The sequence below is a fragment of the Panthera tigris genome, chromosome C1 (genome assembly GCF_018350195.1).
Source record: "Panthera tigris isolate Pti1 chromosome C1, P.tigris_Pti1_mat1.1, whole genome shotgun sequence".
NCBI lineage: Eukaryota > Metazoa > Chordata > Mammalia > Carnivora > Felidae > Panthera > Panthera tigris.
Window position 1 is genome coordinate 110,263,697 of NC_056667.1, and position 26,261 is coordinate 110,289,957.

At 57.1% G+C, this 26,261-nt stretch overlaps 2 protein-coding genes across 11 annotated transcripts in view; one reads left to right on the forward strand and one right to left on the reverse strand.

The window, feature by feature from the left end:
* LIMS2 (LIM zinc finger domain containing 2) overlaps positions 1–2,123 on the forward strand; it is a 41,975-nt gene extending 39,852 nt beyond the window's left edge. For all 3 annotated transcript variants that reach the window (XM_042994173.1, XM_042994172.1, XM_042994174.1), the window contains 3 exons: positions 146–194; positions 346–421; positions 1,040–2,123. In XM_042994173.1, coding sequence (XP_042850107.1) covers positions 146–194; positions 346–421; positions 1,040–1,187 — 273 coding nt within the window. In that variant the 3' untranslated portion in view covers positions 1,188–2,123. The remainder of the gene's footprint in view (positions 1–145; positions 195–345; positions 422–1,039) is intronic.
* Positions 2,124–2,654: 531 nt separating this feature from the next.
* Positions 2,655–26,261, reverse strand: part of MYO7B (myosin VIIB) — a 103,001-nt gene continuing 79,394 nt past the window's right edge. For 6 of the 8 annotated variants that reach the window (XM_042994180.1, XM_042994178.1, XM_042994179.1 and 3 more), the window contains 23 exons: positions 26,129–26,256; positions 21,794–21,920; positions 20,383–20,502; positions 19,174–19,347; positions 18,351–18,578; positions 16,895–17,062; positions 13,393–13,510; positions 13,171–13,297; positions 12,002–12,168; positions 10,903–11,084; positions 9,943–10,073; positions 9,511–9,668; positions 9,170–9,323; positions 8,513–8,668; positions 7,477–7,582; positions 6,425–6,538; positions 6,023–6,110; positions 5,342–5,448; positions 4,684–4,869; positions 4,264–4,380; positions 3,960–4,043; positions 3,617–3,736; positions 2,655–3,248 (listed from right to left, as the gene is read on the reverse strand). In XM_042994180.1, coding sequence (XP_042850114.1) covers positions 3,126–3,248; positions 3,617–3,736; positions 3,960–4,043; positions 4,264–4,380; positions 4,684–4,869; positions 5,342–5,448; positions 6,023–6,110; positions 6,425–6,538; positions 7,477–7,582; positions 8,513–8,668; positions 9,170–9,323; positions 9,511–9,668; positions 9,943–10,073; positions 10,903–11,084; positions 12,002–12,168; positions 13,171–13,297; positions 13,393–13,510; positions 16,895–17,062; positions 18,351–18,578; positions 19,174–19,347; positions 20,383–20,502; positions 21,794–21,920; positions 26,129–26,256 — 3,183 coding nt within the window. In that variant the 3' untranslated portion in view covers positions 2,655–3,125. Of the gene's footprint in view, positions 3,249–3,616; positions 3,737–3,959; positions 4,044–4,263; positions 4,381–4,683; positions 4,870–5,341; positions 5,449–6,022; positions 6,111–6,424; positions 6,539–7,476; positions 7,583–8,512; positions 8,669–9,169; positions 9,324–9,510; positions 9,669–9,942; positions 10,074–10,902; positions 11,085–12,001; positions 12,169–13,170; positions 13,298–13,392; positions 13,511–16,894; positions 17,063–18,350; positions 18,579–19,173; positions 19,348–20,382; positions 20,503–21,793; positions 21,921–26,128; positions 26,257–26,261 lie in introns of those variants that run through there. The other 2 variants (XM_042994183.1, XM_042994184.1) reach the window with 2 other exon arrangements.

The window sequence follows — 26,261 nt, forward strand, 5'->3', positions numbered from 1 at the left end:
CTGCTGGGCCAGGAGTGGCTTCACCTCAGGCCCAAGGTGGCACCCTGGTGGGAAGGGCTCAGGTGTCTCAGGAGGGTGCCCGAGAGCAGCTGTTTGGGGTGGCCCCGAACTGGGGCAATGAGTTTGACACCCACTCTGTCCACAGCTCTTTGGGGACGTCTGCTATAACTGCAGCCATGTGATCGAGGGAGATGGTAAGGCTCCTCTGTCTCTGTGACCCACCCCCACTCCCCACACCCTCTGTCTGTCTGCTCTCCCTCTGGGACATGGGTCCTGCAGCTGTGGGCCCAGCTGGCCCAGGGCTGGCCTGGGCCTGCTAAGCCCACCTGCCTCCACCCCTCACAGTGGTGTCAGCCCTCAACAAGGCCTGGTGTGTGAACTGCTTCTCCTGTTCCACCTGCAACAGCAAGCTGACCCTGAAGTAAGTGGTGAGGACTTCTGGGGTGTACAAGGTGGGCAGAGAAGGACCTGCACAGCACCCTCTTCTCCAGGAGCCTGTCACGGGAGCTCAGATTTGAGTGGGCTTCCCCTGTGCTCTTCAGCTGGTTCTCCCTGAATGTCTGCTGGGGTCAGGCCCTGGGAAGGCAGTGGCAGCCCCAGCCCCACGGAGGCAGACTGAGGGGCCCCCAAGGCCTGGTGAGAGGGGGAAGGATGTGAGCCCCCAACACACCCACACAGACTCTGGGGTCTGGGGAGGGAAGGGCATTCCAGCTCAGGGAACAGCATTTTCAAAGGCTGGCTCATCCAGGAAACTCCCGGAGGTGTGGGGTGGCTGGAGCTGTGAGGTGAGGTGGAACCCAGGTTTCTGAGGACAGCAGGGAGTCATGGCCAGTGCCGGAGTATCAGAATCCAAGAGAAGCTTCTGGGAGGGAAAGGAGGCTCGGAGGCCTGTCTCCTGGTTCACCGTGACCCCTGGCCAGAGCTTGCCCTGGGATCTGGATTGCTGTGGGCCAGGGGCCAAAGGCAGCCCACTGCCCTGCCTCTGAGGGCTGAGTTGGTGGGGCCTGGGGCTCTCCTGACTGCTGGACCTCCTCCCCAGGAACAAGTTTGTGGAGTTCGACATGAAGCCCGTGTGTAAGAGATGCTACGAGAAGTTCCCACTGGAGCTGAAGAAGCGGCTGAAGAAGCTGTCAGAGCTGGCCGCCCGCAAGGCCCACCCCAAGTCTGTGGGCCTCAACTCTGCCTGAGGGGCTCCCGCCTGCCTTCTGCTTTTGTCTCCCCTTGCTGCTGGCGCCCCTGCTCCTGGTGTGCTCGCTCGGCTCGATGCTCCCTTCCTGCTGCTGCCTCTACTCCTCATCTCTGCTCCCCCTCCCTCCTTCTCTCCTCCCCTCCCCCACCCCCTCCTTCCAGGCCTCCTTTCTCTCCTCCTTCCTTCAATGCAGGCACCCGGCAGATGCAGGGCCCTTGAGCCTGTGACAGGCCTGTGCCCACAAGCCTTAGCTTGAGGTCCTCCAGGGACATGAGGGAATGGGAGCCTGGGGTCACCTGGCCCCGGTCATGGACCCCACTGCTCCTGGCCCTGCTTGTCCTGACCTCTCCCATTCCTGCAGCACCCCTCCCACCCCCACTCCCCACCAGCTCACATTCTCCTGTGGGAGTTTGCGCAGCCTTCACCCCAGAGTGGTCCTACTATATGCACATGGCCCTGGGGAGGCCACAACAAGGCAGCTACCCTGGCCATGAGGATGGGGGCCCCTGGGGAACCAGCCTTTCACCCTTGGCCATGCACTCACTCAGCCAAGTAGGATCCCTGTGCTTAAACTAGGCCAGCAAATCCTGCCACTGCACCCCACAATTGTCAGGAGGGACAAGGACCACCCCCCCATCATCACTCATGAGGCCTCCTTACTGAAATCTGGCCTTGGCCAGTCTGTCCTGGGCCAGGGGCCCTGTGGTTCCCCCAAGCTCCTCTGTGGTCCCCGCAGCCCCTCACGCTCCCTGCTCCCCACTCTACCCACAAGGGTACATGCTGGCTGGCTCTCAGGATGCAGCTGACTGAGGGCCAGAAGGTAGTGGGATTGGTAGTGGGTGGGTGGCCCATTCTGACCTTCCAGGAAGGACACTTCCTCCATGGCCACACAGGACCTGGTGCTTGCACAGTGAATGAAGGCTTATTTACACGACCATGTGACCCGTGTGGTTTATGGCGTGGGAATGAGGAGGTGGGGCAGCAGCCCCTGTGGACACACTGTCTGGGGCTGTTGAATGCTTAGAGACACAGACACTAGACAGGACAGGTGAAAGAGTTGTCCAGGTGGGACCCAGCTCTTGTTCCAAGGGCCAGGCTGCCATCAGGACTTGAAGACGAGGCCATCCAGAAACCTACAGTCTGCGAAGGCTGGCCAGGCGGGTAAGATGGTGGGGGGCAGACTACTACGGGGCCTGCCAGCACGGTTGGGATGAACCCAGGCCCCTAAGGCCCTGTGTCCAGCTCTGCTCCTGCCTGGGCACAGGCTGCCCTGAGCGTGAGGCCAGCAGCCAGAGAGCGGGCAGGCCTGGCCTGCGCCCACACCAGGCCCCCTCAGCAGCAGTTCTGTGACCCAGTGCCCTGTGGGTACTGCAGTGTGCAAAGGGGCCTTGTAGGAGAGGAGGGAGGGAGGGAGGGAGGAGGAAAGGAGGGAGGGAGGAGGAAAGGAATGTGGGGGGGGGGGAGGGAGAGGGAGGGAGAAACCAATGAAGTCATTCCCTGAGAATGGAGCTGTCATCCGGGTGTCCCCAGAGAAGTCACAAAGCTTTTCGTTTTTTCTGGAAGAGACCCTTTGCTGGCCAGTGCCTCCGAGGCCTCCTGCCCACCTGGCCCCCTACCTCTTCCCTCACTAACACACTGCACACGCTCCAGGAGTTAGGAATTTTTACTGAACATTCTTGGGGGAGTCCTCTCAGCCGTCCACCCATCAGCTTGGAGGTTGGCCCCACCCTAGGCTTCCCACTTTGGCCTCTATGATCAGCCGCTCAGCAAAGGGGGCCTACCTGGTGTGCCGAGGAGTGTGGGGTGTGTTTTGAGAAGGCAGCACGAAAGGGTGCTTACAGAGGGCAGGCCCTGGGCCAGGAAGAGGGCTCTAGGGAAGTGCCGCCCGGACCCCAGGTTGGGAAGGGCAAGTGAGCAGGCAGGCCAGTCCCTGGCGCTAAGGGTCGGTGGGGGCCTGGGAGCCCCGCTGCTTCTTCATGGTGCTCAGGAACTGTTGCACGTACGAGGTCAGCAGGTCATCCATCTTGTAGCCCTGGACAGGGGAGAGCGGGGCTGGAGGCTGCAAGGTGCGGGCCCGGGGGGGCTCGGATCAGGGCTGTGCAGTACCCAGCTGCTGCCTCAAGGACACATTGGATAGGGAGGCAAAGAGGCGAGTCCCCCTCCCTCCTCAGAGTGGCCCAGGCCCACAGGGGGCCCACAGCGGGCCTGGCTATCACGACCCCTCCCAGCCTTTTCCTCGCTGCCCCTCCTTCCAGACTCTGCTGGCCCAGCCTGGCCCTGCCCTCCCTGGGCACAGAAACCCGGATCCTCACAGTGAGCAACTTGCTAGTGGCAGTTGGGGCTCAGGGTTGGGGAAACCTAGTCCCCGCTGCCTCTGTGCCCCATGTGTCTGGGTTGGGGGAAGGGACCTGGGAGTCCTGGCCTCACCAGGGAGGTCTCACACAGTAGGCGGCTGCCCCGGGCCAGGCTCCCCAGTGCCATGTGGAAGTAGGTGCTGCCACTGCTCCAGCTGGAGATCTTGGTGAAGGGGTAGGTGGTGAGCAGTTCCTGTGGGAGAGTGGGCAGGGTGGGCGGGGTCCAGCGGAAACCCAGGGGGCGTAGAGGCCCTGAGTCAGAGCTGCTGCTCCTCATCTCCTGCGTCCTCCAGAACCCATGGGGCCGTGTGAAGGGGGAGAGAAGAGCAGGGGGTATCACCTGTGCAGGGAGTGGGGAGAGCGGGGACTGGGACCCCCAGGCAGCTTTCCCAGCCCTGCTGGGGCCTGGCTATTACCTTGGTCTTGGGGTGGATGAGCAGAACCCCGTGTCGGTTGATGGCGATGAGGATGATGTCCGGGTAGGAGGGCTCGGAGGTTTGCTGGGGAGGGGGGGACGCAGTGGTCACAGCCCAGCTGGGGAGGCCAGGGGCTGCCTCCCTGAGACACACAGGTGCACCTACACGTGCACACATGCTCCGTCCAAACCAGGTGGCCAGGCCCACCCTTAAGCGTGTGTTTGGAGAGGAACACAGGCTGCTGGGGCCAGAGCTGGGTGAGGTTCCCTTGGGCAGGGACGGCTGAGCGTGAGGTGAGGCCTACCTTCACCTCGAAGAAGGCAGACCCGAACGTGGGCCACCGGCAGATCCACTTGAGGAAGGCCATTTTGGCCTCCTCTACTGTCTTGTTCTTGTTCTTGTCATAGGCCAGAAGGATGTTCTGAGGGTGGTGGGAAGGACCAGTGAGGGCCTGGGCTGGAGCCAGTGCCTGACCAAGCCCTCCACACAGGGTCCTGGAGGCCCCAAAGTGGCACGTGTGTGCCCGTGGCCAGCCTGGGGGGTACTCAGAGCCAAGTGTCACCTCTATGCCCCGTGGGGGAGCCTGAATCCCCCAAGTGCTGTGGATGGCGTGCGGAGGGGGTGACACTTGCAGACCCAGCACACCCTCCATGACCAGAATGTGGTCATCCAGCCCTGGCAGGGCCTGGCACCCAATGACCCCCTCCCCAGCCCCATCAAGGACCTTTTTCCATTCCTCGGAAGACATCAGACGTGTGAGGTTCTCAGGCACAAGTTGCCTCAGGATCTTGGGGATACTAGCCAGCTGGGACCGGTCGTTGTCAAACTGGGCCTTGTAGATGAGGCCTGCCAGGTGGACAGCGTCCTCCTGAGAACACTTATGGAAGCCACGAAGGTACTTGGGCAGCTCCTGAGTGACAGACACGTTGGCCTTAGGCTGCCGCCCCCCTATTCTTCGTGCTCCAGTGGCAGAGGTATTAGCTCACCCGCAGGCAGGAGACAGCCCTCAACAGGCTAAGGCCCTTGAGGGAGGTTTTCTCGTGGGGCATGACCACGAGAGGTTGGGGCAGGGCTTTTCCCCCACGGGGGTGGCGGCCTGCCCTGCCCCTAAGTGGTTGGAACACTCTGTCCCCTCCCATTCCCAGCAATCGTGCTGCGGTGCTGGTACAGTCACTGTCCCCAAAGCCTGCTGTCCCTCTGCTCCTGCTGCAGAACCCTCAGTGGCTCAGCCCGCCCACCCCTTGGGGCCTCCAGAACCCCCACCCCCACCCCGGAGAGGGCAAGTGGCCCTGGAGCAAGGCAGCTGTGGGCCTGCTTCCTCCCTCCACTGTGTCTCAGGGTGGGTGTGGACGCAGTGAAGGTGGACCAAGCCCACTGGGTACCTGGTGGTAATGAAGAATGGTGTCTGCGTTTACATCCTTTCCCGGGGTCACATTGAGCCACAGTTTCCGCATGAAGTACACCTGGTAGGGGAGTGTTGCGGGTGCCCCTGGGCAGGGCGGGCAGTGAGCACCAAGTCTGTCCTGTGGCCCAGCACATTCCCGGGCCCGTGCCCCCCACCCCTTCTCATGGCAGGGGCATCGCTGCCCACCTCCCTGCACCACTGCCCATAGCGCGTAAGCTGTGATACCTTCCCCCCTCATTACTGCTCTGTCTGCTCCTGCTGCCCCCCCTTGCTGGCAAGCCTCACCCCCTCTTCCTGACCCCCAACTCTTCCTCATCCTCAGGACTGGTGTGGAGGCCACCCTCTCCAGGGATTCTCCTGCACCTCTCTGTGGGGGTTGGGCCCCCACATAGCCTTCACCTTCTGCAGTGCAGCCATCTGTCCCAGGCCTGGCCCCACGCCCTGCCCCTGCCCAGCTGGCCCCAGGTCTGGCCATACCCGTGACCCAGGGGATCTAAGGGGGAATGAATGAATGAATGACTTCGGGCAGGGGCCATGCAAGAGGTGCCAAGGGAACCTTCTGCCCCTGGCCCAGGGAGGCAGACTGTCCCCCTTCCCTGTGCCCTCCATCCTAGCCACACCCCTCCTTCCTCACCCCACCCCATCTTGCTCCCCTTACCTTCTTTCTGGGGCTTGTTCTTCCTCACCCAATCAGACACTTCCCGCAAGGAGTCGAAGAAGAAGTCTCCCTCCTTCTGGCTGATGACCTGGGGTGGGTGGGGAGGGAGGCAGAGGGAGGTGTGCAGGTGGAAGGACCTCCAGGGGAATGCCCGCCTGGGGGGCATTGGCGGCCTGGGCCCTGCCAGCCTGTCTATGGCCTGGGAGGCCAGGTGCTGCTCTGAGCTGGGTCTCACTTGCTTGGGGAACTGTACCGGATTGTGCCGCTCCATAAGCCCACCTACCTTCATCCTGACAGCCTGTGTGCAGTGAGGGGCCCGGCCCAGTACATGGGGACAATGCCACAGACACCAGACATCTGCCCACCTTCGCCTCTAGCCCAGGCCCACCCAGCCGACTGCACCTTGTCAGAGATCTTGATGAAGAGGCTGCAGCCTTCCCAGGAGGCCAGCTGCAGCCTGGTGGCAACACTCTGGCATACGTCCCGCACCCGCGTGTAGGTGCCCACCTCCAGCATCTGGGCAGAGAAGCAGTGCGTGAATGTCTCAGGATGAGGCTCGACCTGGGATGACCCATCATAGCCTGGGGCTGTTTCTCCTTCCTAAGACTGGCTGGACGTGCCCCAGCCTGAGAAGGAGCAGCCTTCCCTTCTAGAAAACCAGCTGGATGCTTATGTCGTTCAGTCAGAGTTCACTGCCTTGGGGACCCAGGAGGCTCAGCCTTTTGAACTTGCTTTGAGAGCCCTGTAGCCAGACTGTGGGAACTTTCCCTTGTGGGACCCGTAGTCTCTAAGACCATAAAGGCCATACCGCTGCTGGGAAAGCCTGCAAAGGCACGTGGCCCTCGGCCCCTTGCCCCACACTTCACTGCTGCCACTTGGCTGGGGACCTCTCTACCACACCTGGCACCTGATGGTCCCCCCCCCCCATCTTTTGCTGTCCCCAGCAGCCACATGGGTTCAGTCTGCACACATGCCTAATGGCAGCACCTGCTCCCTGATGCCCCAGGGCAGGGTCAGAAGCCCGTCGGGACCCCATGCCCTGGGACTTGGCTTTGCTGCCCTCCCTTAGGGCCTCCTCTCTGTGCACCTTGGCCAGGAGTGCCCCCGACACCTTTGGGACCTCCTTGACTTCCGACTGCACCAGGAGCTCCCCTCCCATCCTCAGGGGCGGCCCCTCCCCACGCTGGCCTAGAACGCCCCCTATTAGTCCAGAACTGCCCCCAGCACCAGCAGCACTCCTTCCGGGGAGGCCCCTCCCTGTGCTGGCCTTGAGCACCTGAGGGCTCAGGCACTCAGTTAATGTCTGTGGGGCACCAGCGAGGGCACAGCAGACAGTTTCTGGGGCAGATGCAGGGGCAGGAGGTTCACTGTAGCCCTGAAAACAGTGTCTGTCCACAAGGTGGGGGCTACAGGCCAGGAGCCTGGGAAGCCAGCACCTTGGGCGGGAGGCTTACCTCACTAGTGTCATTAGGGAAGCAGATCTTGTGGCAGATGCGGGTGATGTTCTGTTCCACAGCCTCTACCTCCACCGGGTGTGGAGGCTGTTTCCGGGGCCCTGTCCTAGAGCAGGACAGTGATTACTGAGCATGGCACCCTGCCACCCCCAGCCCGGCCCGGGCCGGGCCCTGGCCACCAGCCCCCAAGCTAAACTGTGTGCCAGACACACACAATAAAGAACTCCACCACCCCAGTGAAGGACAGGGTAATCAGGGGGGCTCAGCACCAGGCCCAGAGGAAGCAGCAGAGCCAGCCTGGACTCACTTTCCAGGTGACCTGTAGCTCTGAGGAGTCTGGGAAGGCCTGGGACACACATGGGGGAGGGGACCTGGACTGACCCAGAGCTTCCTGGGTGGAGAGCACCAATGGCTAGGGCGAGTTGTGTTCTCATTCTCACACAGCATGGGTATCAGGTAGGGGTCAGGGACCCCCACAGGGCCTCTCTGAGGGCACCCACCTCCTCCTCCACAATCATGGCCAACACACTCTCCCACAGCCACAGGAGGCCAAGCCAGACAGGGTGGGTGGTGTGGATGAGAACCAAGACAGAGCCCAGGAAGAATTGCCCAAACACAGGAGGGCTGGCCATATGGATTGGCAGGGACTGGCCTCGTAGCTGGGCTGGGCTGGGCAGGCAGGTGGGTGGCTTGGGGCATTGGGGTCATGCTCTGGCCTCCAGGCAGTTCCCTCTGTGCCCTGGGAAGGCAGCTATTAGGGTAGAGAGAGCTCATGGCCAAGACTGAGCTTGCCAGAAGCCCCCACTGACCACCCAGGCCTCTCGGGTCGCCCCTGAGCCTTGCTCTCCAGCCTTTGCCCAGGTTGCTGGAGGCCTGGTCCTGCGCTCTTAAATGGACACGAGCTACCGGAGAAGACACAGAGTCTGGCTCCACTGACAAGTGTCCACACTGGCCCATGAGCTCTGGAAGGGCTGGACCAGGCCTCTCAGCATCGACAGGCGGACTCTCCCGAGGGAGCGAGCGCTGGTGGGCTCACCTCAGGATCCTCTGGATGCGGCGGCTGCAGTCAGGGGCCAGTGGCTTCCTCCTCCGAGTGTCTATGAACTTCTGAGCATGGGGCAGCAGTGCCTTGCCGGGAGGGAAGAGGCCGGTACACAGCCACAGCAGCTGCCAGCCACGCTCCTCGCTGTACCTGGAGGTGGCAGTGCCTGTCAGGCCAGGAAGGGCCCCCCAGAAGGCCCCAGCCCACCAGGTGTCTCAGGGAGATGGGACATGAGGCCCACCTGGGGCCGTGGGTGAGGAAGCCTGCCACCCGGCTGCCTCAGGCCTCAAAGGCTTTCACACACACAAAATGGGGAGGGGGTCTCCCTGCACCCATTTGTTTGGTGGAGGCAACGGAGGTGTAGAGAGCCCATGGTGTGTCCAGGTCGCAAGGAAGAAAGGGTGGGGGCAGGTAGGGCCCATGGCAGGTCCATTTTCCTCCCAGCTTTGACCACCCCCAGGAAGTCAGCAGGAGAGAGGGGTGTCCCGGCCTTCCCACTGCTGCTGTCAGTGCCTGGGCAGGCTGGGTAGTGCCCATGAGCTACTGCCTCCCTCTCTGACCCATGGGCAACCTCTGGGGGCTAGGGCAAAGACTGAGGGGGCCTGGGCATGGAGCCTGGGGCCCTCTGGCCCCAGCCCGTCCCCAGCAGACCTCTTGGTGTTGTGTGTCAGCTGCTTCAGGATCTGGCAGTAGACCTCATCCTGCAGGGCTGACTCCTGGAGGGCCAGTGAGAAGATCTGGTTGGTGAGATCCACGGGCGTCCAGGCCTGGCGAGAAGGGTAGTCCCCCATGTACCGGAGGATGGGTGTGGCTGTCAAGGAGGACGTGCCATCATGGCTGCCTGTTACCTCTGACCCTGGCCCTGGTCCCACTCTCGACAGGCCCCATGAGCAGCATGTTGCCTCTGCCCTGTGCTCAGTGGGGCCTGTGCCCTTCCCAGGGTGGCTGTGGGGTTGGTCCAGAGCTGGGGCAGGCTGGCTGGGGAAGGATATCGATGAAGATCTGACAGGCAGGGTCCCGAAGCTCGGTGTTGTCATAGACGCGCTTGAGCAGAGGCTGCCGCAGTGGCTCAGACGAGTGGTCCCATAGGTGGCTCCGGGTCCGGGCCAGGGGGAGCATGGCCCTGCTGACTGTCTCCTTCTCTGGGTCCCTGTCAGGAATAGAGGCTGATGTGAGAGCCCTTCTCAAGCCCTGTCTGCCCAAGCTTCTCCCTCCTCTCCCCACCTGCGTACCGTGTGTGCACTACTGGGGGACAGACTCAGACTCATGCTCCCTGCCCTCCCAGGGTGGCTGTGGGAGGCTCACAGAGTCCCCTCTTTTCCCAGGGAGGCCAGGTGGACACTGCACCTGCTTCCACAGCCTCCCTGTAACCCCCAGGGAGCACAGAGGGGCTGAAGGGGCCTGGTGGAGGCCTGAGTGAGCACCTAAAAAACTCGTAGGAGAATTCCTCCAGGGTGTGTGGCTTCTCCTTGGACTGCTCTTCAGGTAGTGGCTCTGGGGGCCTCCCCTCCTGGGCTGCCACCTTCCGCTTCTCTGGTGACATGGCCAGCAAGCTCTGTGGAGGCACAGGTCTGTGGGTTCCACTGCCCACGAGGCCCTTCCCACAGGCCTGGTTGCTCCAGTGCCATGGGAGGGGCTGACCACAGGGATGCACAGGCCTGGGCCTACCCCTCCTGTGTCACCTGCTGTGTGACCCATGACCAGTGACTCAACGTCTCCCGGCCTGTTCCTTTCCCTTGGGAGGGCTTCTCAGACCCACCCTGCTCCCCTTCCCCAGAGCACCTGTCAGGGGCGCCTCTCACCCTGGCCCTGCCTGCCTGGTTCCTTGAGCGCTTCAGGCCACAGCACATATGGCACTTCCTCAGGGATGCCTTCCTGGACAGGTGAGCCCCTACCCTATTATTCGCTCCTAGGACAGCCAGTGCTGCTTCTTGGAGTTACTTTGCATACTTGCCGTCAGCTAACAGTTTGCTAAAAGGCTCCTTGAGGGCGGAGTCGCTCTTGTGTTCAGTGCTGCAGTGCACGGGGCACACAGCTGGCACTCAGTGTGCGAATGCTGGGGCTGGTTTTGGGGGCTGGGGTGGGTGGTACCTGGCAGTAGGGAGACCTGGGCCCCCTTGGGTGGGTCAGGTTTAAGCCAGGCTGGTGGGGGTTGGGGGAATGGGTTTGTTCCCAGGATGCACTGTCATGGGAGCATCTATGAAGTGCCAAGCACCATGCCAGCTTCATGGGCACTGCAGAGGGATGACAGGGCTGGCAGAGCAGACCTGAGGCCCAGGTGACCCTCCTGGCTCTCTGCAAGGTGGGGTAAGGGCTAGCAACCAGGTCACCTCCCCATGTGCCCACAGGGTCCCGGGCTGAGGACGGATGGGCGTGTGAGTTACCAGCAGCTGTGCCGAGGGCTTGGTGACCGTTGGGATGGCGTAGAGACAGGCCGTGGGCACCAGCCCCGTCTTGCCCGTCCTGTCGTTCTGGCCCAGGGTCCAGTTCTCAGAGGCCAACAGCCCCTGCTTCTTTGTCAGGATCAGCAGGTCCCCTTTCTTGAAGGGCAGGATGGTGGCATCCTCTGCAATCCCAGGTCACACACGGGGGCAGAAAAGCCACCACTTACCAAGGGCTATACAGAGGCCAGAGACCGGGTTGGCATTGTAGGGGTTGTCTCCTTTGGCAGAGCGATGGGCCCAAAGCCACTGTGAGGCTGAGCAGTTGGCCAGATTCCCAGGCCCGGGCAGGCAGGGGCTAGGGAGCTCAGCTGCGGCCCTAGCCTCGGGGGACCGGCTCTGAGTGCCGTGACGCCCCCTGAGCCTGGGGACGCTCCCTGAGCCTCCTCTGGGAGGACATAATAATCCCTCCCTCTTGGACAGTTGTGGGGATAGAATGGGCAAAAGGGATAATGTTTCTGGGCACTTTTTCCTGCTGTAAGACCCGGATGCACAGCCCCTTCCTCTCCATCCGAGGGAGCCCCCGTACTCCCTCCCAACTCCCAGGAGTGCTCTGCTCTTGCTGGAGTGCTGGCTTGCAGGGAAGGTGGGCCAACAACTAGACTGCCAGGGCTCGGTCCCCCACCCCTGAGCTATGACCCTGGACAAGTTGCTTCCCTTGTCCGAGCCTCTGGTTTGGTCTGTAAGTGGGATAACAGCGTGGCTGTGGGGTGTTGAAAGGTCAGACTGGTGGCTGGGCCATTCTTTGCAGGGTGGAGGACGTGGACCCTTTCCTGAGCTTCCTACAGTGTCCAGTCCTCAACTAGCTTCCCCTCTGGGGGGTTTGAGACCACTTCCTTAAGCCCCTCATTTTGTACAAGGGAGGGCTTTGCCCAAAGCTGTCCCCGACCGTGCTTTGTAGCCCTCTGTCTCTCTCTCTCTGCTCGGGTCCCTCCCGGAGCCCTGCTGTATGGCCGCTGAGACATGGGGATGAGCCAGCCACCTTCCCTCTGACCACAGCATTGGCCCCCTCACCACACCCTGCTCCCGCCTGGCTGGGCACCTGTGGCCTTCCTGTCCTGCAGAGCCATGGCGAACACGGACCTCTCCTTCAAGCCCTCCAGGAACAGGGCCACCAGCTCAGCGATGGCCACACTGCTGGGGGACATGAATTCGTACTCCTCTTGGTGCAGTGTGGACAGTAACAGCCTCTGCCCACCCTGGGCCTCCCTGAGGGGACAAAGGATACGACATGACTGCTGGCCTCTTCCACCCTTCCCATTCTAGCCCCCAGCTGCCTCAGAGGGGGTGACCCTGCCTCGTTACAGACGACTTGGCCAGAACCAAGGTCTAAGCCGAGGGACCACTGTGTGCAGTGGGCAAAACGACACCCAGAGCTCAGGGTCCTTTAGGCTTCAAAGGCAGCGAGCCTCTGGGCTCAGCTCTGAGTGGGCAGTGAGGTGGTTGGTGCATAGGGCCACCACAGGGACATGGCAAAGAACATTGGAGTTGAAATGGGGCACCAGTCTTGGTGAGCTTGGGCCAGCTACTCAGCCTTCTGTGTCTTACTTTATTCATCTGCAGAGTGGGTGATGTCATGGGGATGGGCACCCAGCATAGTCAGCCTGAGTAAGTGGTGGCCACTGTGCGCCCCACACACGGGTAACAATAATGATGGTCACGGCACACTGGGGTATGCTTTAACCAAGGGGCCCTGGCAGGGCACAGGCAGGCCTTCCCAAAGGGCTGGGGGTATTCTCAGAAGATGAGAGCCATGCAGAGCCGTGGGGGTGGGGGGGGTCTGAGGCCCAGCCTGGCCTGCACGGCCACCCTGCCACACACCCAGCCCCTGGCCTTCACTTCCTCTCTCGGATGGGCCGCACCTTCCGTGTGACCGGTTCTCGCCCATGAGAAGGGACAGCCTGTAAGTGAATGCACACCCAAAAGGCTATAAGCTTCTTTGCCCCCTTCCAGGTGGATCTGGGTTTCAAGAGAAGCCTGAGAGAACAATGCCTCACTCTCAGATGCAGTACTTAGCGGGCAGTACTGGCCCAGCAGCAGGACAGGGTGGGGTCCTGAGTCCAGTGGCCACCACGCTGCACATGTCCATCGTCACCCCTGCGCTCTAGCCGGGCACCCAGGGACATGTGCCTCCCTCTTTCCTGGAGCCCCCAAGGACCAACTAAGGTTGTGAGGAAAGAGATTTGGGGCATCTTCCCTTGGGACACCCACCTGTTGGTGATCAGACTCATGACCTCTGGGAAAGAGAGTTCTAGGAGCATCTTCTCCTTCTTGTCCATGAAGTACATCCCCTTCCAGTTGACAGCCAAGATCAGCTGAGTCTTGGGCAGTCGGGGGCCTGGCCGGGGAGGACAGGGTCGTGAAGCTTAGGCTTGCCCCAGGGGGTGGGGGGGCTCTGCCTGCACCCCCTACCCCTCCATCAGGCCCCCTTACCAGACAGTGTGGTGAGCTCAAAGAGCCTGGAGAAGAGCAGCGGCCACTGCAGGCGGGCGGCCTCCACCACCTGCTCCTGCACGGCCAGCGGCTTTGCCTGCTTCTGGGTGTACTGAGCCTGCAGGGGCAGACACAATGGGTCACCTCCGTCACTTATCTCTTACTCACGCAACCCCGGCTTCCCCTTATTGAACCAGGGGCCCGGTGTCATGGTGCTCATTTGCTGGATTGTTCTGTGAAGCCTCTACCTAAGAAAGGCCAGTGCCGGTGAAGGCTGCTGGGGAGGCGGGCACAGCCCTACTTCACCCGCCCTGGCAGAGGACCTTTCAAGGGTGTTTTTATTTATTTATTTAAAAAAAATTTTTTTTAATGTTTATTTATTTTTGAGACAGAGAGAGACAGAACATGAATGGGGGAGGGGCAGAGAGAGAGGGAGACACAGAATCGGAAGCAGGCTCCAGGCTCTGAGCCATCAGCCCAGAGCCCGACGCGGGGCTCGAACCCACGGACTGCGAGATCGTGACCCGAGCCGAAGTCGGATGCTCAACCAACCGAGCCACCCAGGCGCCCCTCAAGGGTGTTTTTAAAAAAAAAATTTTTTTAATGTTTATTATTGAGAGACAGAGAAACACAGAGCGTGATCAGGGCACGGGTAGAAAGAGGGGGAGACACAGAATCTGAAGTAGGTTCCAGGCTCTGAGCTGTCAGCATAGAGCCCGACACGGGGCTTGAACTCACAAACTGCGAGATCATGACCTGAGCCAAGGTCAGTTGCTTATCCCACTGAGCCACCCAGGTGCCCCATTTCACAGGTGGTTTTGAGAAGGGAGAAAGGCTTGCCCCTCTTGGGCATCAGGGCGCCAGAGGGCCATAGGTCAGGCATGGAAGGCTGAGGTGGGCCTGCTCCCGCCAACATGTGCCTGATGGGCCTGTGTCTCACTTTGTGCAGGCCTGTCTTGGCGTGTGTCTCCGTGCCCTTGGGACCTCTCCCTGTCTGTCTTCTCTAGAGCTCTGCTGCCTATCTGGGAGCCACCTCTCAGAGATCATGTCAACCTGCCCCCAGTCCACGTTCCTTCCTCCCTCTTTCTCGACTTCTTCACCCTTTCCCTCTCCTCTTCCTGTCTCCACTGCTCTGTGTCGGTAGCTGGCTACAGTGTCCAGCTGAACTTTCTTTTTACTATTGGTCGAATAAAATGTTATTTCTCTTGTTGCTAGTTTAAAAAAGTGGTTGGGTACCATTCATACCCCGGATTGTGGAATGTAAATCCAAGCCTCATATCTGAAGGGTGATCTGGCAAAATGCCACAGTATCAAGCACCTTAGAATGTTCATACCCTCTGAGATCTCCTGCCGAGAACTTACCCTGGCGAATAACCATCAAGTATATAAAAGTTTATATACCATCAAGTATATAAAACTATAAAGTGGTTCATTATTAAAAATGAAAAGTGGTTGGAGGGGGGAAGCCTGGGTGACTCAGTAGATTAAGCATCCAACTCTTGATTTCCACTCAGGTCATGATCTCATAGTTCATGGGATTGAGCCCTGTGTCAGACCATGCTGACAGCACAGAGTCTGCTTCAGATTCTCTCTCTCTCTCTCTCTCTCTCTCTCTCTCTCTCCCCTCCCCCACTCGCATGTGCATGTGCTCTCTCTCTCTCAAAATAAATAAACTTTAAAAAAGTGACTTCTGTAAAAAAAATAATAATGAAAAATGGGGAATGACCTTAACATTCATCAACAGGAATCAGTAAATTATAATGCATTATTTTAGTACTATGCAGCCATTAAAAATGAACATGAAGGAAAAGAGAAAAAAAGGGAAAAGAGTATGAAGATTAGTATTTTGAGACATGGAAATATGGCCCCTTGCTATGTGGCTAAGTGAAGAAGCAGTTGCCATATAAGCCTATGTTTATTCTTTTAAAGGTGTATTACTTCTCTCTAATCATATTCATTTCTCAGTGGCGTACCCATGAATATAGTCTGGAAGAATCTATCCCACAATGCTAAGAGTGATGATCTCATTGATAAATTATTGGTGATTTCACTTGTCTGTTCGTACATGTCTGTATTTTTAAATGCCTTTGGTAACGTACATGTTTTAAGTGGTATAACGAAAAAAGTCAGTATGTTCACTTTGGAAAAAAGTGGTTGGGTAACATTTCCTAATTCTTTATCTTCACCCCAACTCTCCCTTCCTAAACTACAAAGCCACTTCTTACTCATGTTCATTTGGGTTCATGTAAGCCTCTGGTCCTTCCCTCATATGAGCACTAAAAGCCCATGACCTCTCTCCTGCAAACACATTCACTCAAGCTGGGAAACACCAAAAACCACCAAGTGGGCTTTGCTTCCCCAAATTCCTATCACCAAGAACTGTTTCCAACAGATGCTAAACCTTTAGGTTCTGTGGTCAAATATGTCTGGGAAATGTCGGGTAAAACTATCAGGTTTCTCTAAGGCAGGACTTGTCAGAGCCTTTCATAAATAGCTATGCACCGTGAATCCCGAAAGAGCAAGACAGGGCAAGCTGCACTTCCCAGACCACAGGTGCACAGGACACTTGTCCATGGGCCCACTTGGGGGACCCGCCCCCCTTTCCTGCCAAGATTATGTGGCTTCGCCATGCTCACCACCCTTCTCTGAACTTGAAGGGCCCCTGCTGCCTGAACCCCTCACCTGGGGCTCATGTCCCTGCCGCTGGGCTGTCAGCCCCTAAGAAGCAGGCATTGTGCTGCCTTCTTCCCTGTTCTCTGTCCTGCCCTTTCTTGAGGTGGACGCAGAAATTAACCAAAGAGCAGTGCCCCCCCCCCCCGCCATCCATGCATAGCTCTCCTGCAGCAGCAGCGACAGCGAGTGGTGTCCTCAGGCCACGCTGCCCAGCCCAGCACCCTGGAAGGAAGGAGGCTTTGATGGGGGGCAGTTTTGGGGAGGGCTGTCCCTGTTGGTGCTGGAGAGAGGGGACAGCAGGAGGACTGTGAATCAGATGGTGTGTCTTTGCTGTCCCCTCGTGGGGTGATGTTCAGGGAGCCGCGGAAACCCGCACCGGTGTGGGTGATCCTGTGTGTTGTGGGGGAGTTGGAGGCGTGAGCCCCCAGGAGAAGCCCCGTCCACATGGAGCAGGCTGAAGGGCGGGGGTAGAAGACGCAGCCCTCCCCGCCGTGCAGGGCCTGCACCCAGGGCGCGGGCGCAGCGTGCGCTTGGCAGCTGCGGACGCCCACCTGTGCCAGAGGTGGAGGCTGCAGTGGACAGGAGCGTGGGCGGGAGCTTCCCCGACGCCCCTGAGACGCCATCTGGAAGGGGGCAGGGCCAGTGGGGTGGGTCTGTGATCGGGAGCCGGACTCCAGAGGATGACTCCGCCCTCGAGAGACGCAGCCAGCTCACTGGGAGTCAAGGTCTCCAGCTGTCCTGCGGGGGCCTCCAACCCTTTACATGCCGCACCCCCCTTGGCTCCGAAGGAGGCCGCACGCACGTGTGCCCAGGCTCTGCCGAGGCTGACCTTGGCGTGGGCGGCGGTGACGAGGCTGGCCCACTTCTCCGGTGGCTTGGTCTTGTACAGCCTGGAGGGGACGCAGCTGGGCAGCAGCTCCTGGACGGCCTCGCTCCGCAGAGAGGCGCCGAGCCGCACGTAGCAGTGCCGGGCCAGCAGCTGCAGAAGCTCTTCCTCCTGCACGGGCCGGGAGCAAACGTGGCTGCAAGTGGGGAGGCATGGCCTCCTGCAGGATGCCCCCGCCGAGCCCCAGCTCTCGCTGCAAACATCCGGGTGAAAACCAGGAATGTGAGCGCCCCGTCCTGTTACCTGTGTTGGGCGGGACCTATCCCTTCCCCAACACACTGGAACCACGGTGTGCCAACTGGGCTCCAGTAGGCCGCTGTCCTGCTGGCAGCTGTAACTTCCCAGCAGCCTTGGCCTGAGCCCTGCAGGCCCTCTGCCTGAGAACAAGGGGTGACCCTCCCTCCCCTATGCCACTCTCCCAACCCTCAGGTAGACAGTGAGTGTGGGGGGAGGGAGGCCTGAGGCTTGGGGAGGGGGGGACCCTAACATGGGGAGCCCTAACCTTGCTGTCTGAGTAGGGTAAATGTGGGCAAGGCCTCTACCCTGTCTTAGCTAGTGCTCACTTGTCACCAGTGGCCAGTGGCCACCTCCCTGGGGTGTCTGCAAGGATTCATTTTGGCAGGAATCCGTATAAGGCACCAGCATGGCCCAGCACCAGGCAGGGTCCCCTGTCCCCAGGGCTCTACGGGAACTGGACAGCCCTGTTCTCTCCGGGAGACCAAACCTTGCAGAGCCACCCAACTGCCAGGATCTCTGGGGCCTTTCTGTCCTGTCCCTGCCTCTTCTTGCCCACTGCTCCATTGCAGGCAGGCCTCCAGGGTTGCTGCAGGCCTCAGAGCAGGGTCCTCCTGACTCAGGCACAGGAAGGTCGCACGACTCCCCTCCCTGGGTTCCTGCAACCATACAAAGAGCCCTCGCTCCTCTCTGCACTTTCCAGAGGGCCTGAGCCTCAGAGGTGACATAATATTCCAAGGTCCCACTGTCAGGATGAGGCAGAGGTGGGCCTTGATCTTGAGCACTAGGGCAGTAAGGCTGCCTTCCTGCTGCCCCACAAATAGCCACCGTGGTGAAGCCAGGCGGGCCTGAGGCCAATGGGAGGCCTCCCCTGCCTGCTGCTGGGGCAAAGGAGCTCAGAGGCCTGAGCAAACCTGTGGTCCAAGGGAGGAGGAAATGGGGGCCGGGCTGGGAGGGGACAGCTGCACACCCCACAGAGGGGCCCGGGGACTTGCACTCCAAGAGCCTGTTCCTGGCGTCTGCCTCCTGCTTCTCCATATCCCCACTTACTCTTCCACGGGTCCTCCCTGCAGGCCACAGCCCAGGCCTGCCCTGGAATATGGTGCTTCTCTAGGCTGTCTGATGGTTCCATCACGGGGCCCTGGTAGCTATGGTGTCCCCTCACCTTCTCGAAGCTGTACTCGCCAGACCAGACCCCGTGCAGGATTTGGCGGTAAATGAGCTGGGTACTGACGGAGTCCTCCTGGGAGTTGTGCCAGGGGGTGAAGAACTCCTTCCGGAAGTAGATGCGCCAGGGTGACTGGCGCTCGTTCTCGCCCCTCTCCCGGGCCAGCTGCTCACACTGGGCCACCGCATCCATCACGTGGTCGCGCCCGCTGCCCAGGGACCAGAACTGAGGCCAGAATTAGGGGTAGTGGGGGTTAGCAACTGCTGTGTGCCAGGCCTCATGGGGACACCCTCAGGACACATGGGTGGAAGGGTGTGCTCAGCTGGTCCTCTGAGAGCCTGAGGGGTTTTTCCACATGGGGGCATGGCCTGCCTGTCACTCTGAAACACGCCTCCTTACCGGCCCCCTCCCAAAGCAGGCAGGGATTGATGCCCAAGGCTGGCGTGCTAGGGCTGGTTGGTTGGATTGGTTGGTCGGCCTGAGTGTGTCTGAGTCAGAGGCTGCGGGCATGGGTGTGAGAGACTCTGGCCGGGAGATGATACGAGGTTCAGGTAGGACTGTGTTGGTGTGACCCTCTGATTCTCGGGCACAGGAGTCTGGCTCTCTGGTACAAGGGGGGCTGGACTAGGATGTGTGAGTGCCTGGTCTACGTGTGGGCTGCTCAGGTGTGGCAGGGGATCTATAAAATGTGTGTGTGTGTGTGTGTGTGTGTGTTTGGCATCTGGTAGGGGCAGGAGTGGCCAGGGTGACATGGTGTGAGGGCTTGAGCTGGCCTGGGTGTATGAGGGAGGTGGGGGATGGTCGGGACAGCTGGCAGTACCTTGTTGTACACGGCAACCTGGAGAGAAAAGCCCACGTGGTCACTGAGGCCCTGCCTGTGGGCAATGTGCAGGCAGACTTCCCGAGACGTCGAGGCAGAGTCGACCATAACAATCAGGCTCTCCCCAGTCACCAAGATGACGTGGATTGGGATGTGCTTCTTGGACTTGACCGCCTGGGGACAGATGAAGACTCAGGCCCTTGGTCCTGGAGGCCAACTCACCATCCCTCCTGTCCTCAAGTCCCTGTTGGCCCATCCCTGTGGGCTCCTGAGCACCAGGCCTGCTGCAGCCCCAGCCGGCTTGGCACAGAGTTAAAGTTCTGGCCAGCAGATGCTGGCTGCCGAACTGATGGACCCAGCTGGGGCAAGGGCAATGTTGTCCGGTGTGTCCACTAGTTTGTGTGCTTCTCCAAGTCTGCCTCAGTGGTCTATGGAGTGCAGCCTGCAGGCAGAAGGTCCCATTTTAACATGAGAACCCTGAGCTTTGGTGAGGCTAAGTGGCTCAGAATCACTGAAGGTCAGAAAAGCTCTTGGAAATCTCAAAGTCCTGAACTCTGAGACATTTTGGGTCCGTGGAAGCCACTGTTCCTCTCTGTGCACAACAGGGTATGACCACATCCACACAGCTGCTCCAAGTTCATGTGCAACTCCAGGGCCCAGGCACCGAACAGGTAGATGAGGGAGAAGAGGCGGGCCCTGGACTTGGGTCGCAGGGTGGGGCAGGAGGTGACCCCTGGTATAGGGTACCACAGGGCCCAGGGAGTGAGTGCCTTCCAGGACTCATGGGCCCCCTGAACCCTGCCTGTGTCTCCATGACTCTTCCCGAGGACACTGCAAAAACTCACAGATGACACAAATAGCAATGCCACCAAGGATGCCCACCTTGGAATGATCACTGTCTTAATAAAATGCAAATGCCCTTGGGAGGGGCAATATTTTGCCCAATTAGCAGTCATTCACACCATAGGGCTAAAAGTTACTTTTTCCTTGAGCTAGTAGGTCCCTAAAGATGTGGGGAGGGCACTTTTGAAGCCTGGGCCATGCCTGGGGAGGCCGAGCCCAGGCGTGATGCATAGGGACCACAGGCACAGAAGGTACCATGAGAGATGGAGAGGCCCAGAGGACACATTTCCTGCTGGCAGGTGCTGGAGGAACCACGGGGGCTGGCACCACCCCCACAGATGGTCTCCCGCCCCTGCTGCCCCCTACCTGTAGCTCCAGCCAGGCGGGGGGCTCTGTGCGCACCCCGTTGGCATAGGTGCGTCTCAGGCGCTCTGCACAGAAGGGCCCATAGCCAGCCGGCCCTTTACCAATGAAGTTCAGCAGATACTGGTGGGCGAGGAAGGGAAGGAGAGGAAGACACTTAGGACAGAGGCCAGTTCCACCTCCTACCCACACAGGTTCCAAAAATCATAACCCCAAATGGAGCTAAGTGAGGTGACGAACGTGTTCACTGCCCTTATTGTGGTAACAATTTTGCAACATATTCCTACATAAAATCACTACATTGTATGCCTTAAATTTAAACAAGGTTATATGTCAATTATACCTCAATAAATCAGGAAAAAAATAAAATAATAATATTTAGTGTTGGCAAAGGCCTGTTTGGGTACTCTCACAGACCATGAGAGGGAATGTAAACTGGTACATTTCTGAGGACCGGTTTGTCAATGTTTTAAATAGTGCATGGTATAAAAATGCACATCCTTTTTGACCCAGTAATTCAGACCGATCTTTATATTTATGTTTTAATTGGTGCGTATGGTGATGAGAAATTGGAAGATGGGCCCTAAATGTCCATCAGCATGTTAAATACTCTCTGGGATGGCTCTAGATACATGGCATTAAAGTTGGCATCTGGGAAAAGTTCACACCCTGAGAAGACTCTTACGGAGATAAGTGAAAAATGCAGGAGGGTCGTTACTTAAAACACGTTTGATAAAACGCGTTGGAAATCGTTTTGTCTCACAAAAAGACTGGAGGAGTCTGCTGGTGTCAGGAGCGGCCCAGTGCACACACCTCCTGCTGTCCCCAACGGGATGCCTGTGTGATCCTGTGTGATCACAAGTACGACGCTGTATGTTACAGTGGCCAGAATCGACGGAAGTTACCTCTGGATGCGGAGAGGACTTTTCTTTTTAGACTTTCTGCATTTCCTGCATATTACTTTTATAATCAGAACCAAAAAGGATATTAAATAGCGAGGTCTGGGACTTCTGACACCTGGGAGCACCTGTCAACCCCCAGCTCCACGTTTAGTTCTAAGGACTAGAGGGAGAACACTGCAGCCGGTCCCCAGCTGGCGCCCACTCCCGGAACACCTTCGTCTTTTCAATGCACGTTTCTTCTACCACCTCACTGTCTCCTCAGAAGAGCCGTCCCGGTTCCTGAGCCCAGTGGAGTGGCCTGTAGACCCTGAAGGAGGGCTGGAAGGAACCAGGTCGAGGGTCCTCTTTTACAGATGGGGAAACTGAGGCCTAGAAGGCACTGCTGCCCACGCTGGCCGGCAGGAGCAAGAGAATCGGCCAGGGGCTGGGATTTCTGGATGTGCTTCAGAGCCCAGAGCCAACCTATGCTCCCGCTACAACCTGCCCCCCTCCAACCCCTGCATCCTCCCCACCTTCATGAACCTCTCGGAGGGTGGGAAGCAGCCGAGGCAAAGGCTGAGCAGGATCCAGCCCCGGGCCAGGCTGCTCATTTTGAAGTTCTCCGACAGCTGCTTGCAGATCTGGCAGTAAATCTCATCCCTGAAAGACACACACCACTGGCTCTGGGTGGGGAGAGGAGACACAGCTGCCTGGGCACAAGTCCTTCTGTGCCCCCGGGTGGGGTCTTGTCCCCACGGTGACCTGCAGTCCCCTCACCTCCAACTGCATTTGCTGGGCTCCCCTGCCACACCCCTGGCCCACCCTGGGCCCTGCCATCTCCTGGGACTGTGCTACCTCCAATGTCTTTCCAAGGCTCTAGGCACTCCCACTGGCCCACTCCCACTGGACCTCACCTCCTACCTCATACTTCGGGCCTTTGCCCCCTCCCTCACCCAGTCTTGCTCGGAAGACTGTGGTCCTCCAGCTGGGGGTGGGGTGTAGGTGCAGGGAGTGCCCAGGGCTCTCTGGTCACAGCCCTGCCCTCAGGGGCCCAGCCTAACCAGATCTGTTCTTTCCTCAACCTCAAAGTCATCTCCAACCTTCTCCCTCACCTTGAGGCCCCCTCCTCCCCGACTCCCAATGCAGCCAACCTCCCACTACAGAGAGGAGCTGGACTTCTAGGGAGAATCCCTCAATTCCTCCCCTGCTGACCAGTTCTCATTACTACAGGCTCATGAGCCTCTCCTCTCTGCCTTCTCTGGGGAAGGGGTGCTCTTGGGTCCTTCCTGCTGACTCAAGCCTCTATCATCTTTAAAAAAAAATGTTTATTTATTTTTGAGAGAGAGAGAGAGAGAAAGCTCACAGGTGTGCATGCAGGGGAGGGGCACAGAGGGAGGGAGACAGAGGATCTGAAGCAGGCTCCACACTGTCAGAGCAGAGCCCCATGAGGGGCTTGAACTCACAAACCACAAGCTCAGGACCTGAGATGAAGTCTGATGTTTAACAGACAAGTCACCCAGGCGCCCAGTTCTTCTCTTTCTTAAAACTTTTCCCTACTTCTCTTAGAACTGAATTCAAACTCCATGCTTCAGCTGTTACAAACCGCTTGGAGTTCCAGCCCCTCAGGCTGTTTCAGGACTCTGTAATCCTGGCCACCATCTCCCTGGCCACTGTCTCCTTGTCTCTCCCCGCCCCGCCCCCCCCCATCTCCGCCTCCTCCTTTCCACTCCACCTGGCCCTGGAGGGCATTATGACCAGTCACTGGACCCCTATCTTAGCACAAGCAGTTATTGTGGGTCTCTGGCTTCTCCCACGCTCCCCAACCAAAGGGTAAGCTCCCAAAGGACGGTGACATATTGCCCTCACCTCTGCATCCCCAGCCCCCATGCCAACGCTTGGCCCTGAGCAGGTACTTAATAAACATTTATTGCCATTTGCCACAATGTGGATGGAGCTAGAGAGTATTATGCTAAGTGAAATAAGTCAGTCAAAGACAAATACCATATGACTTCCTTCATTTGCAGAATTTAAGAAACAAACCAAGTGTACCTGGAGGGGGTAAAAAAAAAAAAAAAGAGAGAGAGAGAGAGGCAAACCAGAAAACAGACTCTTAACTACAGAGCACAACCTGAGGGTTGCTGGAGGGGAGGTGGGGTGGGGGGTGGGTAACTAGCATGGGGACTAAGGAGGGCACTTGTGATGAGCACTGGGTGTTGTATGTAAGTGATGAATCATTGAACTCTACACCTGAAATTAATATTACACTGTAACTTCAGTTAACTAACTGGAATTTAAATAAAAACGTAAAAAACAAACATTTATTGAATGCATGGCTGGATGTGGAGTGGGCATTTGCTTTGTCTTGGAATCTGACTAAGACCCCAGAGCCAAGGACAAATAGATGATAATACTCTATATACTAGAGAGATATATTTTTGTAGAATTTATCAAAGATGGCAGAACTGTCCAGTTACCATGCCATCTGCTGCATAAAAATTTGACAGGTGATTCCTGGAAGGCACTTCCTAGGAGTCGAGACATCTCTGGACCATCTCCACTCCCTCCAAGTGACAGGGAGCTGGGGGGACCCCAAGAGAACTATTAATAGGATTGGGGCTCTCCACCAGAGATGAGATCCTTCTCACTCTCTGAGGTAGGCTGAGCCCCAGAAGCCCATTGGCCTAACCCAGCATACTGGAATGGGCCCAATGACAGAGTTCTTGAGACTGCTTGACTTGTATGCCTCAGAGACACAAGTTAGGGACCTCCATGAATGAGAGACTAGGATCTGCTTCCTCCTAGAGAATTCTAAGCCACCCATGATGGAGAGAGAACAGTTAGGAGCTAAGAGTTGCGCTTGGTAGGTAGAGCATGGATGGCCTTCCTGTTGACTAATAGGATGCCGTGGAAGAAGTTGGGAATCAAGCATCTTGATGGGATCCCACACAAGCAGGCAGCCCATCATTTCAGAAGATCCCAGGGCTAATAGGCTGTGGTATGTTCAATTAGGGGCTAGATTTGAGAAGGAGTCTCAATGGATCACAGAGAGCATCAGCCCCAGCTGGAGAACAGCACTGTGTGCAAGTGCTAATAGGGGTATCTGAAGAACCCACAATGCATCTCATTTGGACACAGCTTATACATGTCTACCACCTTGGAAGGTGTGGTGGCCAGTGAGGATTAACCGTGGGAGTACTACCAATGGAACTAAGTTAGAAGAGTTGCCAGGTTGGTGTCACGAAGGCAGCTCAAACTTGGGTAGAAACCGTGCAGCCTTACTGGCTTAAACAACCAGAGAATAGAGTCTGGGGTGTCCACAGTAGTTGAAAGTGAGAAGGGAAATCCCGGAATGAAAAGAACCAGAGGAGTTCTCAATTTTGCATATAAAATCTTCCCAAATTTCAGCTTGGCTCCTGACCCACACATGTGTGGGGCAGACTCCAGGAATCCCAGCAAAGACTAAAATAACTGAACACAGATTCCATCTGCCACTCACCACAGGGAGACAGAATTTGAATACGGCCAAGTTAATTGCCTGTCAGAACAAAAGCCAACGCTCTTTGAAAGAATGTAACAGGTTCCAGAGTCTCTAAACATATTATCCTCAGTGTCCAGGATACAACCCAAAAGTAATAGAATTATGCGGAAATAACAGTCCAATACTAGATGTGTGAGGAAACAGAAAAACATGACCATTCTTAAGAGGAAAGGCAGTCAGAGCACCTGGGCGGCTCAATTGGTGGAGCGTCTGACTTCAGCTCAGGTCATGATCTCGCAGTTCGTGAGTTCAAGCCCTGTATCAGGCTCTGTGCTGACAGCTCGGAGCCTGGAGCCTTCCTCAGATTCTGTGTCTCCCTCTCTCTCTGCCCCCTCTCCCACTCGTACTCTGTCTCTGTCTCACTCAAAAACAAAATAAAAACATTAAAAAAATTTTTTTAAGTTAAAAAAAAAGAGGAAAGGCAGTCAACAGGAACTGACCCCAAGATGACCTAGATAATGGATTCAGCAGAAAAGGTTTAAAACTCCTATCACTGTTTAAGCACATAAAAGACACCATGCTCATAGTGAATGAATGAATAGAAAATCTTGGCAGAGAAACAGAAACCATAAAAAGAACCAAGTGCAAACTCTAGGACTAAAAAATATAACATCTGAAATTAAAAAATTGTTACGTGGGTATAATAGCAGAATTGTGGTAGACAAGAGAAAGATCAATAAATCTAAAGATAGATCAATAGAAATTATCCAGTCTAAAGAACAGAGAAGGAAAAAAAAAAAAAGAAAGAAAGATGAACCGATCCTCAGGGACCTGAGGGACAATATCAAGAAGTCTTACGTATGTTTAATTACAATTCAAAGGAAAAGAAAGAGAGAGAATGAAATAGAAAAAAGTATTTGAAAAACAAATGGAAAGAAATTCCCAAATTTGGTAAAAAATAATAACCTAAAATATATGAACCCCTAAAATATAGTAGTCTGTCTCTGAGAGAGCAGTATACATATTTCTTAAAATTTATATGAAAAGACAATTCCTGTAAAGCAATATATATATAATATAAATGAGGAATTTGCTCATTGACAGGGCTCTGCATTAAAGCCTGTTATAAAATGAATCATGACCCCATGATACATCTATTCTCCTAAAAGTGGCTTTTACCCATGGGTCTGGACACAGAGGAAGTCGAGGACCCTTTAAAGGTTCTAATATCTACTATACTCAGACCCAGGCTGCAGGCTCCAGGATGGGGAGCAGGGACAGGACAGGGTGTGTTAGGAGGCAGGGAGAGGAGGAGGCTGTGGCCATGGGCTGAGAGCCAGTGAGGGGGCCTGACGTTCTAGATGGGGGTGTCGTTTGCATGGGGACTGACCTGAGGTTAGGCCGCAGGATGGCGTAACCCACAATGAAGTGCACCTTCTCCAGGTTGGACATTGGTCGGTCTGAGATGGGGCCATCAGGATCAAATGCCTCCTCTCCAATATTCAGCTGGCTGGTCACCTTGA